Source organism: Dromiciops gliroides, chromosome 3 (assembly GCF_019393635.1).
Source record: "Dromiciops gliroides isolate mDroGli1 chromosome 3, mDroGli1.pri, whole genome shotgun sequence".
Taxonomy (NCBI): Eukaryota; Metazoa; Chordata; class Mammalia; order Microbiotheria; family Microbiotheriidae; genus Dromiciops; species Dromiciops gliroides.
The window spans coordinates 154,068,325-154,084,971 of NC_057863.1; the positions used below are offsets into that span (position 1 = coordinate 154,068,325).

At 34.0% G+C, this 16,647-nt stretch overlaps 1 protein-coding gene across 1 annotated transcript in view; it reads right to left on the bottom strand.

Moving 5' to 3' along the window:
• The window catches only part of UGGT2 (UDP-glucose glycoprotein glucosyltransferase 2), a 235,755-nt gene that overhangs the window by 181,822 nt on the left and 37,286 nt on the right, over positions 1–16,647 (bottom strand). Inside the window, exons 5-7 of the mRNA XM_043994943.1 lie at positions 11,586–11,760; positions 4,667–4,763; positions 2,430–2,505 (exon numbers count right to left, since the gene is read on the bottom strand). Coding sequence (XP_043850878.1) covers positions 2,430–2,505; positions 4,667–4,763; positions 11,586–11,760 — 348 coding nt within the window. The remainder of the gene's footprint in view (positions 1–2,429; positions 2,506–4,666; positions 4,764–11,585; positions 11,761–16,647) is intronic.

The window sequence follows — 16,647 nt, forward strand, 5'->3', positions numbered from 1 at the left end:
AAAGGTTTTGCAAAAACAAAATCAGTGGGGACAAAAAAGATAAGTAGGAAATAGAGGAAAATTAGGGTAAATTTTTACATCAAATTTCTTTGAGAAAATCTCACTTCTCACATACGTAAAGAATGATTCAAATTTATAAAAATAAGTCATTCTTATTTATGTCCAATTTATAAATGGACAAAAGGCAGTCTTTAGAGAAAGAAATGCAAACTGTTAATAATAATTACATGAAAAAGTTGTAAATAACTAATAACTGGAGAAAAACAAATTAAAACAAGTCTGAAGTATGACCTCACACCCATCAGATTGGCTAGGGTGATAGAAAAGCAAATTGATAAATTCTGGAGGGAATGTGGAAAATAAGGACATTAAAGCACTGTTGATAAAGCTGTGAATTATCCTAACCCTTTTGGAGAATAACTGGAACTATCCAGGAATACTCAAAGAGATCAAAGAAAAAGAAAAAGGGATCATATATACAAAAATATTTATAGCAGAAATTTTTGTGCTGATAAAGAACTGGAAATTGAAGGAATATTCATCAATTGGGGAATGGTTGAAAAAGTTATGGTACATTAATATGATGGAATGCTTTTATATTATAAGAAATGATGAAGGGGATGGTTTCAGAAAAAAATACAGGAAGACTTATATGATCCAATGCAAAGTGAAGTTAGCACAATCAGGAGTGCAATCTGCCTTAACAGCAATATTGCAAAGATAATCAACTATGAAAGATTTAGTAAGAACTCTGATAAATACAATGATCCCTCACAACTCCAAAGGATTCATGATATAAAATACTATCTACCTTCACATAGAAAAGTGATAGACTCAGAGTGCAGATTGACGCATGTCTCCCCTATTTGTCTAGCTTCCTCACCCTCATCCCACAAATGGCTAATGTGAAAATATGTTTTGCATGTACAGTGGGTATAGTATTTCTTGCTTTCTGAGTGGTAAAGAAGGGGGTAGACACAAGAAGAGAATTTGGAACTGAAAATAAAAATTAAATTAAAAACTTCAAACAACAATAACAACAAAAGAACACTAGAATGGGAGGCAAATAATCCAAGTTCTTGTCATTTTGAAAAATCTTATAAGCTCAGGGGCCTCAATTTTCTCATCTCAAGGATCTCAAGGTGCTTAGCAAGTTAATCTGTAAAGTTGTATTGAATTTGTTTGTTTATTTGTTTGTTTTTTCTGGTGAGGCAACTGGGATTAAGTGACTTGGCCAGGGTCACACAGCTAGTAAGTGTCAAGTGTCTGAGGCCGATTTGAACTCAGGTCCTCCTGACTCCAGGACTGGTGCTCTATGCACTGTGCCACCTAGCTGCCCCCAAATATTGCGTTGAATTTTAAAATGGATAATCTTAGGATCATTTTGTTAAAATATTAACAAATGAATCAATGAAAAAGGAATATTGTTCACACCTTGCCAAATGATGGTTTAATTATATAATGATAATGTAATGATGGTTGCCTTATATAGAGGGCAGCTAGGTGGCACAGTTGGTAGAGTGCCAGGCTTGGAGTCAGTAAGACTCATCTTCATGAGTTCAAATTGGGCCTCAGACGCTTAATAGCTGTGTGACCTTGGGCAAGCCACTTCACCTTGTTTACCTCAGTTTCCTCGTCTGTAAAAAAGAACTGGAGAAGGAAATGGTAAACTACTCCAGTATCTTTGCCAAGAAAACCCCAAATAAGTCATCAGACATGATTAAAACCGAACTAAATTATGTAAGTGTATATACTCTCAAAATAACGATATACTTACTTTATTTTTAAAAGGAATCTCAAAAAGTTTATTGTAATCTAAAATTTATTTTGTTGAAAAAAGCCCAATTATACAATAAATAGCTTGTTTTGGCTCTGTTTGATGCTTATACTCTGATACTTATAATATTCTGTTTTAAACTCTGATAATTATATCTTTTCATAGTAGAGTCGTGTATAGCAGGAAAGTTTTTCTCTTAAATTAATCAGATATAAAGTCAACAAAAACACAACTGATAAAATTTTTAAAGTAAAAAGTTAATATAAAATAATTACTCAACGGAAATTATATGTGACACTATTACTGGCAAATTAACCTATCAGTACATCCTTTGTAAATTAATGTAACCAATTTAAACTTTTAAGTGGTGCACATAAAGTTAATTATATCATTTTGTCTTCTCGATGATTAAAATGTTTCTGAAATTTTTAATATTCATTTCACAGCCTACAGTTTATCTAACTTTGAAGAGAATTAAGGAATAATTATAATTTCCATATATGGCAAATTCTAACTCATGCGTAAAGCTCTTGCTAACAGAAATTAAATTGAATTCCATGTTTTTAGAAAGGTCTGATTACTTTCTCTTTCATCTCAAAAGAGTTAATCTGATAAAAACAAAGATTTTATTTTGAAAATTGGGTTGACTTACTTCAGTTTTTCAAAGAGAAATCCTTGCACTTCAGTTGGTTCATTCTCATCCTCTATCACTGTATTATTATTCATAGCTGTATTGTGATATTCATTGAGCAAAGGAAGAAAATGTAGAATATTTTTATAGTTATTGTAATTAACTTCAAGGAATACTTATAAGAAAAACTAAAGATAAAATTATGGTTAAAATAGAAGCACAATTAAAATCCAATGATTTCATCTTGGCTTCTCTCATGACTAGAAGAACAAGGATTTACTACTTCAAGAATCTAATGTTATTTACCATCTAACTAGGAATTCGGACAGTATAATGTACTCTAAGAGACAAGCTGCAGAAGAATCATTATTCTACCATCACTACCACTATTTCAATTTTATGCAACATTTTGTCCATGTATATTTAAATTGTGGTAATATAAATTTTTAATTACATTAGCTATGACACCACAATTGAAATATGTGTGACCTTAAAAAGGCATAGAAAAGACTGGGGCCAAAGCAGTTCTGTATGGGAAGCTGCTAAATGAGAAACTAAAATTCATAAATTGAGTGAATTTGGACAGAAGGTTGGGAAATTAACTGTAAACAGCAACACAAAATGTTATTTATTTTTATAGGTGTAGAGCTCTCCAGGAATAGAATGGATTCTCTTGGTGATAGTGACTTCTCGAGGTTTTCAGTTATAGATTTTGAGAAGTTGTAGAAGGGATCTTGATTAGGTAGAGGTTGGAAAAAGATGTTCTGTGGAGTCTCTTCCAATTGTTGATGAGCAGTGACTCTAAGTAATTCAAGAGGCAAGAAGTGTGTGACCCCATGGAATATAAGAGAGCAGGGAATGTCAAAAAGAAAGAAGTTGTCTTCTACATGACAACAATTCAAATCCTGAATTGAGTCCAATTTAGCAATAAGCATTCAGGAAATGTCTGCTATGCACCTGGCATTGAAAATAAAAAGAAAACACTAAGGAAAGTACTGAACTCAAGAAGTTTATGTTCTATTAAGAATCATAAAAACTAATATTCCCATTGAACTGAGTGATCACCATCACTTAACATTTAGACAACTCTTTTAGTTCATTTATCAAACTTCCGACAATTTAAATATCATTTCTATACAAAGGACCCTCAAAACACATCACTAGCACTGATTGCTCTTCCAAGATCCCAAAGCATATTTTCAGCCACCTACTTCTTTCAACCTTGATGTCCAATTTGTACCTCAGGATCATTATGCCTAACACTGAATTATTCCTCTTTCCCCCTTTAGGGAGAAAAGAAGTTTTAACTTCTACTCTGACTTTCTTCCCTCTTTCAATTGTACAACCATTTTCCTAATCAGCCACATCTATAACCTTAATGTCATCTTTGATTACCTTCACTTTCTAGTGTCATATATATTATCATTTCGACGAAAACTTCTTCAATACCTTCTTCCTACTCCCATTCCCTCCCAAGATGGACTTGTACTCTTCCCTATTCTGAGGTTTTTCATAGCACTTCACCTAAATACTTGTAATTAAAATTTTTACTATAAACTTCTGTATATGTCTAAACATCCCTTCTAGAGCACAAGTGCTATGAGTACAGGGATCAGATTTCATTTATCCTCTGGTTCTTAGAACATTCTTAGGAGAGTCTCAGTTTAGTGCATTAAACGTATACATGTTTGGTGAATAATGAAACATAGGCAAGCATAGTATCAGATTAATCTGAACATGTAAAAGTTTCAGAGGAATTTTCGGGAGTACATTGGTTCTTGAAGGCTTCCATGTTTTAATCAATTATCTGAAACATTAGTTTAAGGAACAGGAATGTAATAATAAAGTAAAACAAGAGAATTTGTTTAGAAATCCCTGATATAACCAAGAATCATATAATATCATTCATAATATGAGAATTAATATTCTTTTATTCATCAATCAAATATGTGTAGAGAATATACAAGATGCACCTACTAGGTGCATTAGAGCATAAATGAAAGTACACTTAAATTGAGTAACATGCTAGATAATTTTCTGTTTTATGATGAAATTTTTAATAAGTCACTAGATAATGTACAATGAGTTTAAAAATAAATTATCCCCTGCCCCAGAAATTGATTAATATAGTTCTCTGGTTTTTTCACTATCTCAGGCTACTTTTAGTTTATACTTCACACTATTTTTCCTAAAAATGAGCATATTTAGGATGTGATAACTGTTAAGACTCTACTCTTAGTACATGGAAATAAACTTACCTTTAACTTGTGTATCATCTAGTGCTTTGTACTCAGTACTCTTAATTGCAAGTTCCACACCATATCCAGACAAGTTCATTTTCCTAGATCCTGGTTTCTGTTTAAAAAATTAAGTTTATAAAGATTAAATAGTTAGAATATTTTCTTTTGATAGAAAACATATAATTTGCTTTATGATTATTAAGGAAATACCTTAGGATATACTTTTACATTGTTTAAGATTTTGAGGATGTGTGTAAATACAAAGCATATTCCATTAAAAAGAAACTGACAAGGGGCAGCTAGGTGGTGTAGTGGATAAAGCACTGGCCCTGTATTCAGGAGTACCTGAGTTCAAATCCAGCCTCAGACACTTGACACTTAACTAGCTGTGAGACCCTGGGCAAGTCACTTAACCCTCATTGCCCTGCCAGCAGAAGAAGAAGAAGAAACAACTGACAGCTAGGTGGTGCAGTGGATAGAACACTGGCCCTGGATTCAGTAGGACCTGAGTTCAAATCCGGCCTCAGACACTTAACACTTACTAGCTGTGTTATCCTGGGCAAGTCACTTAACCCCAATTGCCTCCCCCCCCCCCCAAAAAAAAGAAATTGAAACAATAAAAAACTAACATGTATATTATATATATATATAAAATCAAAATAATATAACAATTTATAAATAGTTTATTTGTACTATTTAGTAAATCCTAACATAAAAGTATGATAACCACTGTCTTGGTTCTTTTGCCTATGTCATTTGAAAACGCTTTTAACAAAAAAGCACTGGATCTTTTTAACCCATTACCATACCAGGTTTCTTTATTTTTTCCTTCACTAGTTGGTTACTAATTCAAGATTTCTAAACCAATGTTTGACATAAGAATGATATTGGAAGACATATAATGTTTATTCCAAATTCTATAATTCTTTGATACTAAACCCCTAAACAACTTTAAGTCTAAAGGCCACCAAGAAAATATTAGAGTTGGTTTCAGAATAAAGTAGACCTGAGTTCAAATAACCCACAGTTACTCAGAGCCCCAGCTAACTTGCAGTCTTTAAGTTGGGAGGCAGCTGCTGATCTGCATTGATAGAAGTCTTCTTTTTTTTTTTGGTGAGGCAATTGGGATTAAGTGACTTGCCCAGGGTCACACAGCTAGCAAGTGTTAAGTGTCTGAGGCCACATTTGAACTCAGGTCCACCTGATTCCAGGTCCGGTGCTCTATCCACTGTGCCACCTAGCTACCCTGGTAGAAGTCTTCTTAATGGGAGTTCCATATACCAATGAGATAAATCTAGTATAGATTACGTATATACATTTATACACACATACACATATATATATGTATGCAATTCAAAAATTCTTTTGATTGTTTCCTAATCATTAGTATAACGTTTAAATATTATGGCCCAATATTGTTGTGCCTAAATTACAGATAAAGAGAGATTTTACCAGTGTATTAGATATGAAGGACAAAAGATTCAAAGGAATAAGAGATAAATCTTGCTTTAAGAATGGCTGATGTGGTAGCAAATGATATCATTCTAGCAATGACAATATAAATTTGAAGTATTTAAGTCTATCTTTTCTTTTGATTTGCTAAAGGGTCACAAATTAAAATAAAAGCCAGTCATGGGGCAGCTAGGTGGTGCAGTGGATAGAGCACTGGCCCTGGATTCAGGAGGACCTGAGTTCAAATCCGACCTCAGACACTTAACACTTACTAGCTGTGTGACCCTGGGCAAGTAACTTAACCCCCAATTGCCTCACCCAAAAAAATAAAAAGCCAGTCATAACTTTCCTAAATCAGGATGACATAAAACCATAAGTAAGGTTTGATTTTTAGCAACTTAGAGAAAGATATGCAATCTAATAGGTGACCTCTAGGTCCCTTTAAATCCTAAATCTTTTTGAATTTATGATACCGATTGGTTGCTGTATATAATATACACAGCCAATAGGCTAGATGGTAGGCCCCCAACACACATTTGACTATATTTTTTCCTAATAGGGTATTGTATGGCTTTGCTTTTCATCAGATAAAGTTCATTTAGCAACCCTATCCATGTTAAAGAGGACAGTGTGTAGTGATTCTCTCAACACCCTCTTTCTTTCTCACGGCTTCCTGCTTCTGAAATCTCTGTCGTTCCCCCCCCCCCCCCAGCTACCAAAGGGTATATGTCAGGCACCCTTAAATATCTATATCATAGACTACCATATATCACAGAGATAGAGATAGGGACCTGTGATTCCAATGACACAGGAAACTTCCTTGACCAACACAGGCTAGCACCTTCTTTGTGTCTTATGCACCAGGAGGAACAGGCTATATTCAGACTCATTATATGAACTGAAATATGCGAACAAATACTTAGTGGTACTGCCCATATCAGAAATACAATTTGTCAGGTTCTCAGACTAACTATAAAACTGTTAGGCACATGCTATAATAGAAGATAGGATGTGTGAAAACTGATTTATTTATAATTTCAGTAATCTGATAAAGTTGAATTTTTTAAAGTTTCTAATTTAATATGATTGCATTTAAGAATACATTTAGGGGGCAGCTAGATGGCACAGTAGATAGAGCACTGGCCCTGGATTCAGGAGGACCTGAGTTCAAATCCAGCCTCAAACACTTAACACTTACTAGCTGTGTGACCCTGGGCAAGTTACTTAACCCCGATTGCCGCACCAAAAAAAAAAAAAAAAAAAGAATACATTTAAAGAGGCTACTCAAAAGTCAATCAACTGATAAGCAAATTTATGGTTAAAACCAACATATGCTGATAAATAGTTCATTTTTTAAAATGCAATGTTACACAACCAATTCCATTATCAATCCCAGAAAATTATTAGCTTTTCAATAATTAACACAAATGCTTATTAAATTCATAATTTGTTTCTCCATTTGAAAATGTATTATGATATAGTGTTTGGACTGTAAATTTGGATTTGCAATCCTAAATGTTCATGATGTCAAGTGGAGAGACAAACAATCTTTCCTACATTTTACTACTTCCTTCTCCATATTAGGTATGGGGAATGGTGTGGGGAGGTGGTAAGAGATCAGGAGGGACTTCATGTAAATAGTGGTACCTGAGCTGAGTTTTGAAACAAAGTTAAGATTCTAGAAAGAGGAAGGAATGGCATGATGGAGAGCCAGTGCAAAGGCACCAAGACAGAAGGATGTAGTATGTGAGGAACAGTAAGTTAGCTAGTTTGGCTGGACCAAAGTGCATCAGGGAGATTAATGTTTTTAAGGTTGGAAAAGTAGGTTTTCCAGAAAAGGTAATATTTTAAAATAGGTAGCTACTAGAGTTTATTAAGTGAAGAGTGATATGGTCAGACCTGTATTTTAGGAAAATGACTTTAGCAATCATGTGGAAATGGGATTGTGGAGGGGAGACACATGAAATAGGAAACCAATTAGATAATTGTTATAATAGTTCAGGTAAGAAGTAATGAAGTCCTGAATTAAGATAGTGGCTATCTGAATAGAAAGATGGATACAACAGACATGGAGACAGACAGATTTGGAAACTGACTGAATATTTCGGTGAGGGTGCACAGTCAAGAATGACACAGAAATTATGAACCTGAGTAACTCAACCCAAATAGAAGGCACTTGAAAGAGGAGTGGATTTGGGAGCAGAGGATAAAGAATAAATTCTCTTTTGGACAGAATTAAATCAAGAAATATCTACTATCAGGTTTCAATTATATATTTTTTTGGTCCTAGAAGGTGGTTCCTACCGCATCTTCCACATTCCTTTGAATAGTGCGCCTGTAGGTTTAGCAGTGACGATTAAGCTTGTAATTTTGCAAACAGCTACCTCAATCACTTTCATCTCTATCTTAGCTAGGTAGACATTAAGAAGTAACATATTTGTTATTATATATCATATAGTGTATTTTTAATGTATTAAGGAACAACCTAGTGCCACAACTGAGAGAAATTCCTGTTCTGATACTTTCCTGGTGGGCTAAGGTGATTCAAGTAAGTACCTCATACTTGGTTTCAGGATCAAAAGCAAAGATTTCAGGGAGACTCACAGTAATAAGTGGAGGCTTCTTCTCTTGCCTCTAAAGAATAATAAGGAGCTCTCAGAAAGGCTACAGTACTGTCTAGGTTAATGAGACTAAGGAGTTAGAGGATTCATACTAGTATGTGAGAATCATGGCTTGAGCTGGTATTAGTAGGACTGCTAATTCCATGACTTACATCAACAAATTAGTAGGCCAGATCCTTGAGAACCTAGAACTGGCGATCCACAGTGTTATTAAAATTGTCAGCCACAAGGAATAGCACTCAATAACTTAAATTTCACTGGTTTAGACTAATTGATGTGGGGGAATTTGTTAATATCTTTTAAAGAAATTCCATTTTATTAATTTCATACATATATGTGGCTAGAACGCAACATATACATAATTTCATATATATATGTGGCTAGAACGCAACAACAGCCATTTAACAGAAGTCCTTAGGGTATTTGCTTAAGCATCAGAAATGTTGGATATTATTTATCTTCTATGTGCTTGGCACCATGTCAATAGCTATTCAAAACTTTCATCTATGTACTATAGGAAAGTGACTTTCTACTGAAAATATTATTAGCTTATAGGTATAAGATTTTTAAAACATAAAAATGTCCTGTTAAACTTTATTCTCTACTTAATGACTTTATAAATATAATACTAATACTTTATAGAAAAAAGAAAACATCATAGGACTATACTATACTTTCCATCTAGCAAGATGCCATCAAACAGGGAGAGATGAAGGTACAATAATCTGTTTCAGTATAAATTCTGTAACATAAAAGATATCAAAAGGCCATATCCCCAAATAATTCATTAACTTTAAATCAAGAGTAGTTTCCCTGCTGTGTAGTATAAAACAACAAGCTAGGATTCTTGTTTAAATATTTTGTTTAACAGTGCTAGGCTATGTGAACTGAACATGACCTTGTCAATGTCTATTTTAGCATATCAAGACTGTGAGTTCAAGACAAGTTATCAGTTTTCATCATTAGGGGGTGTTTCTATACCAAGAATTTCCTATACAGATAAATATTAACACCTAGATCCACCCCTTCCTCAACCTCCCCACCCCAACACAAACCCTATATATGTGTGTGTGTGTGTGTGTGTGTGTGTGTTTATTACATCTTCATACACATACAGCACATGTATACAAATCATACCTTCATATAATAAAGTATAATGGATAGAGTGCTGAACCAAGATTCAGAAAAACTGGGGTTGAAATCCAGCTTTGGACATTTACTATCTATCTAATGATGGGCAAATCACAACTGAAGCCTCAATTTCTTCATCTGTAAAATGTGGATAAAATAGCTGTAGTACCTACCTTGCAGAGCTGTTATAAGATCAAGTGAGCTAACTAAAGTACTTTGCAAACTTTAAAGCATTATATAAAGGTCACCTATTATCATTATTACATACATAATGTGTATTTAATTGAAAAGTACTTATAGCTAGGTGGCATAATAGATAGAATGCCAGACCTGAATTCAGGAAAACCTGAGTTCAAATCTAGATAAAGATACATAATAATGGTGTGAACTTGATTGTCATTTAACTTCTGTTCTTCTTAGTTTCCCCATCTGAACATGGGCATGATAATAGTACATACTGCCCCTGGGTTGTTGTGAGAATAAAATGAGATGGTATTTGTGAAGTGCTTTGCAAACCTTAAAGTGCTATATAAATGCTAGATATTATAATTATTGTTACAGGGCTGCAATTATACACTTAGCAATAACATAAATTTCAAACACACACACAACCATGAATCCAAATGAATTTTGTTTTGTTTGTATAACCTGGTGTGTTTTTTTGTTTGTTTGTTTGTTTGTTTTTGTGGTTTTTTTGGCGAGGCAATTGGGGTCAAGTGACTTGCCCAGGGTCACACAGCTAGTAAGTGTCGAGTGTCTAAGGCCGATTTTGAACTCAGGTCCTCCTGAATCCAGGGCTGGTGCTCCATCCACTGCGCCACCTAGCTGCCCCAACTTGGATTAATTTTAAAATTAAAAGTAATTTGAACAAAATGGGAGGCAGTGTGGTCTAAATGGCAGAGAACAGTGGATTTGGAATCAGAGGTAGGTAGCCTTGTGTTCAAATGCATTGTCTCTCCTTTTTACCATCACTATGACAATTCACCTAACCTCCTCAGGGCCAAACTAGATAACCTTCTTGCTCTGATCTACTCAAGCATAAAACTAACTTGTGTCCAGTGGGAATATTTTTTCAACTGCTTTACTTATAATAGTAAAGAAGAGGCCTCACTATCTGCTTTGCTACTGCACTCTAAGGGCCACAGGAACTTCCCATTTGACTTGCAACTAAAACCTTCCCTAGGTGTTATCTCCCCCATTATAATGGGAGTTCCTTGAGCTGTAACTTTCCATTTGTATGTCCCCAACCTACAGTTTAGAATATAATCTCATTTCAAGTCCAAAACACCCCCAGGAAGTAGGTGCTATTATTATTCCCATTTTATAGATGAGGAAACTGAGACCAGTTGAATCTGAATAGGTCCAGTGCTCTATCCAATGTGCCATCTAAATGCAGTTTGAGTCCTGACTCTGATTGACTACCTAAGTGAATTTAGGCAATCCATTTATAACCTCTCAATCTCAGTATCCTCATTATAATGATATAGGAATCATAATACTTGCACTATCTAACTCATAAGGTTGTGAAGAAAGTGCTTTGTAAAGAAAGTGCCATATAAATATAAGTAGCCACTATTATGAATGTGGTATACAAAAAGATGAACACAAACTGCAGTAGATTTCTATGCCTATTTCATTGCATGAAAATTATAATCTAAGGAAAACTTTCTATTACACAAATTAAATAAAATTATTTTATCAGTCATGCTGAATTCAACATAAAAACAGTATACCTGAACATAATGTCGGAAAACATACAGAATTTCTTCCTTTTGAGCTTTCTCAGAAAGAATTTTGTGAAATTTATTGAAGTCTTTAGTACCCATTTCTGCATAAAGTATGATCACTGGTAGGTTCTCAGTAACTGTAGGGTATTTATGATCTCCTTTAAATAAATATGGCCTAGGCCTAAAGTGAAAAGAAAAAACACATTTTAGTAATGGTATACAGTCAAAAGTAAGAGATACTGACCAGTGTCCACCTCCAAGTGTCTAGTTGGTATGCTGGAAGGTAGGCACTTATCTAAATTTGCTTGTCCTTTTCTTTTCCCCAATGAGTCAATCCTGCCTGGAACCTGTTCCAAGACACTTTAGACACCCCTACTTGTCCCAGTTTGGGACTTCATTTATTTTCCATCTAAGTCCCTACTGCCCCATACTACCTGGGGAAAGAGTTAAGGTGTCTTAAGAAAGGGAAAATGTACTAAGTAAATTGTTTTCCCCTGTTAACTTCTCCCTTCCAGAATAAGGAGTAGGAGTCAAGACCCTAAAATGCACCTAAACTAAAATAAGTGAGAAAAGTCTCTTATTGTATTGTTTTCTAGCCCTCCTCCCCAACTATCCTGGGCAGAGTGAGAGTGAGTTGTTTCTCTCACTTTTTATTTTAGTCAACTCAGTTAACTTTTACAAGCATTTATTAAGTATCTTCTTTACTCAATGCACTGTAGCCCCTGATTTCAAGAAGCTTATGATCTGCTTGGAAGTCAACTACATAAAAAAGCCATAATAATAATAATAAAGCTATAATACAAGTTATGATAAGTATGTAAGAAAAGCACTAAACAGTTTAATTGGAGAGATTCAAGAGGAAAGGTATAATTTATAGTTGGGGGATATACCTTTAAGGCAGAAATACTTGAATTGGGTCACAAAGAAAAGGAAAAAATATTCAATAGGGTATAGATTTGGGAAAATATGGAGAAAGAAAGGGAAGAAGATCATGCCAGGCATGGAGAACATGATATAAAAAGATATGAAGGTAGGAAACAATAGGATAGGGTTTGTGACAATAGTCTAGTTGGAATGGAAATGAATATACATGGAATTACATGTTAATCACATGTAAGTTTTTTATAAACAGTTTTTTCAGGTTTCAGGTTTCTTTTCTTTCTTTTTTTTTCCCCCAGGGCAATGAGGGTTAAGTGACTTGCCCAGGGTCACACAGCTAGTAAGTGTCAAGTGTCTGAGTTCAAATTTGAACTCAGTTCCTCCTGAATCTAGGGCTGGTGCTTTATCCACTGCACCACCTAGCTGCCCAATCACATGTGAGTTTGACACAGCAGATATGGCTATAACAGAATAATTTTCAAATTTATTAGTTTCCAGTAGGACATAAGCATCAATTTTTCAACTAAAATCTAACAGCACTAAAAACTGACAGAGGTAATGATAATAGCAATTATAGTTAACATTTATATGGTGCTTTAAGGTTTGCAAAATGTTTTATAAATATTTTATCCTTACAAGATCCCTAGGAGGGAGGTGCTATTATTATTATTCCTATTTTATTGATGAGGAAAGAAGTAGACAGAGGTTAAGAGACTTGCCCAGGGTCATATAGTCAGTATGTATTTGAGACTGTATTTGAACTCAGGTTTCCTTACTCCAGGTCCAGCACTATGCCAACTTAATGAATCTCAACAACTTCTCCACAGAAATAAACATTTTATAAGGAAAAATCTGTAAACTCTTCGGTAAGAAGATGAAATCATTCCAACTAATTTTGTGAGAGAAAAATGAACATGCAGCAATAGATGTTGTACAACAAATAACTTTGGTTCTATCTGATCTTGCTTTAATAGACTCTTAGATATTAAAAATATATCTAAAAGCTCTGAAATCTAAAAGGATGAAAACAAGATCACCTAGCATAGAAAAAAAACAACACACACACACGAGAAGGAAGGAGGCAGAAGAGAAAAGAAAATCATTAATAATTTTTTTTAATTAAAAAGGGGGAATCCATTATTAGTCAGAGGTCTAGGCAGAATGCAAAATAAGCACTGCTAAAATAGCATCACATAAATTACTTTCACATAACAAGAATATGTTATGTGTTTATGGTGTCTTCTTTAAAAAAAAAAAAAAGGGCAAACTTCCATATCCAGAAAAACCTTACAAATCTGAACTAGCTGGAGAAAAGTAATCTAGTTTGCGAAATCAATATAAAATGAAGTTTTCTAACTTTCAAGTATGGGTGATATTATCTCTATATGCTAACAAACTGTCATGAGGTAGAAATTGTAAGCTTGCTTTAAAACAACAGAATCAAAATAGATACTGTTCAGGAGCTTGAAGATTCTACTCTTTTCAGCATGTTAAATATCCCCTTTACCCTACTGTAAAATGTTAATTTATTTGTGGATTACATATATATTTGTAGGCTACGTTAAAAGTCATACTTGAGAAACTAGAACATGACAGATTAAATTACTTCGCCAAAGTCACACAAAGTTAGGATTGGAACTCTGGTTCTAGTTTTCTGACTCCATATTTAATGTTTTTCCACCATAAAACAGTTTTTATGTAAAAACTTTTTTTTTGGGGGGGGTGAGGAAATTGGGGTTAAGTGACTTGCCCAGGGTCATACAGCTAGTAAGTGTCAAGTATCTGATGCCAGATTTGAATTCAGGTCCTTCTGACTCCAGGGCTGGCGTTCTATCCACTGTGCCACCTAGCTGCCCCAAAAACTTTTTAATATAAAGATAAACTTCAGCTCCACTAAAATAATAACAAATTCTAAATCAATAGAGTATATATTAAATAATTTTTTTTAGTATTTTGTGTACAGTACTCATTTCCAGTTGTTAAAATGTTGCTTTGTAACAAACAATGATTTTCTCTTTAAAAAGGATTGCCTGGTGGCATTGGTTTGTTTCTATTTCTTTAGTTTCTCACATAATGACTACTATTTTGTTTTAAATAAACTAATCTGGGTGGATAAAAATTTATTTTTGAAGATCTAAGTGTTCATTTTAAGTGGGTTTGTATTAAAAGGATTTTATTTAAAAGAGAAACTATCACAATGATTGTTTTAAGATAAACATTATAAAGTAATTATATGTCATACTTATTATTTTAGTGAAATAATTTTAAAATATTTTGATTTTTGTTGATGGCTATCTTCCTAACAGAGTATAGTAGAAGTATTCTAAAATTATTGTTATTACTGTATTTTATAAATTAATTTCTATTTATGTATTAATTGCTATTGTACCCATTTTGGCAGTAAGCATTTATTTTTGTTTTGTTTTGGTGGGGCAATGGGGGTTAAGTGACTTGCCCAGGGTTACACAGCTAGTAAGTGTCAAGTGTCTGAGGCCGGATTTGAACTCAGGTACTCCTGAATCCAGGGCCAGTGCTTTATCCACTGTGCCACTTAGCTGCCCCTAGCATTTATTTTTAATTAATATACAGCAAAAAATTGACTGAGGGTTTCCCTAATTTCTCACAGTGTCAGGCCTTCATACCTATATAGTCCTAAGAGGAAGAGTGTGCACCAAGCAAGAGTAAGGCCAGAGAGAGGGGCAAGAGAAAGCAAAGAGAGAGATACCCTCGTGTGGCCAAGGGTTTAGATAGAGGTGGGTCATTATACATTGATCTAAGCTAACTGGTTACAGCACCATTCAGTTCCATTGATTGACATGATTTGAGGGTGGGCTAAAAAGTATGCAAAAGAACAAATTCCACTGTCAAGGTGAGTTTTTTCACTTAGCTAAACAAAAGAATCAATCTCCATTTCCTTTGTTCCCTTGGGCTCATCCCAGGCAAGAGGTGAACTTTCTGGGGAAAGGGAGAGAGGCACTAAAATTGATCTCTGGGTCTCCCCTAGAAATTCATTATTAATAATTATTTTCTCACATCTTAAAATACTCATTATTAGCCTACCTACATATAGATGTATGTGCTTCAAAGAATTTTGGTAAATAAAAGAAAATAGTATTACTAGATTTTCTGATGTTGCCTCAAAATTATTCTTTAAAATAGCAAAATAAAACAATGCTTTAAATTATATAATGTACTGTAGTGGAAAAAAGAATGATAAACTTGGATTCTGTTAAGATCATCTCTGCCTCTGACAATTTTTTTTTTTTTGTGGGGCAATGGGGGTTAAGTGACTTGCCCAGGATCACACAGCTAGTAAGTGTCAAGTGTCTGAGGCCAGATTTGAACTCAGGTACTCCTGAATCCAAGGCCGCTGCTTTATCCACTGCACCACCTAGCTGCCCCTGCCTCTGACAATTTGAGTCTGTCTGTCTGTCTCCCTCTATTATATATATATATATATATATATATATATATATATATATATATATATATATATATATATATATATATATATATATAATATCTATTATTTATATTTAAGATTCTTTCCATTTCCTCGACGACTTCTTTTTTGGTTAGATTTATCTAGTTCTGAGAGAGGAAGGTTGAAGTCCCCCATTATTGCAGTTTTTAAAAAAAATTCTACCTTTTATTTCCACATTTATCTTTTCCTTTAAAAATTAGGTTGCTAATGGATTTGGTACATATAGGGTTAGTATTGCTATTACTTCATTATTTATGGTACCTTTTAGCAGAATGTAGTTTCCCTGTTTATCTTTAAATTAAATCTATTTTATCGTTAATTTTGTCTGTTTTTACACCAGCTGAAGCATAATAAATTCTCCTCCAGCCCTTTATTTTTACTCTATCTGTGTTTCTCTATGTATGTCTCTATGCAAGTCTCTCATTTTTAAATGTGTTTCTTGTAAACAACATAGTCATATTCTGACTTGATCCATTCTGCTTTTTCTGTTTTATAGGTGAGTTCATCCCATTTACATTCAAAGTTATAATTATGAATTATATATTTCCCTCCATCCTGTTTCCCCTGATTGTTTATCCTTCTTTTCCTCTTTTTTACCTCATCTATTTTCAGATGTCTAATTTACTTTGGACTAATAACTCCCTAAACCACACACCTTCTAATTCTGTTAACCTCTCCTCTTGCTCTTCTATTTCTTAATTTACA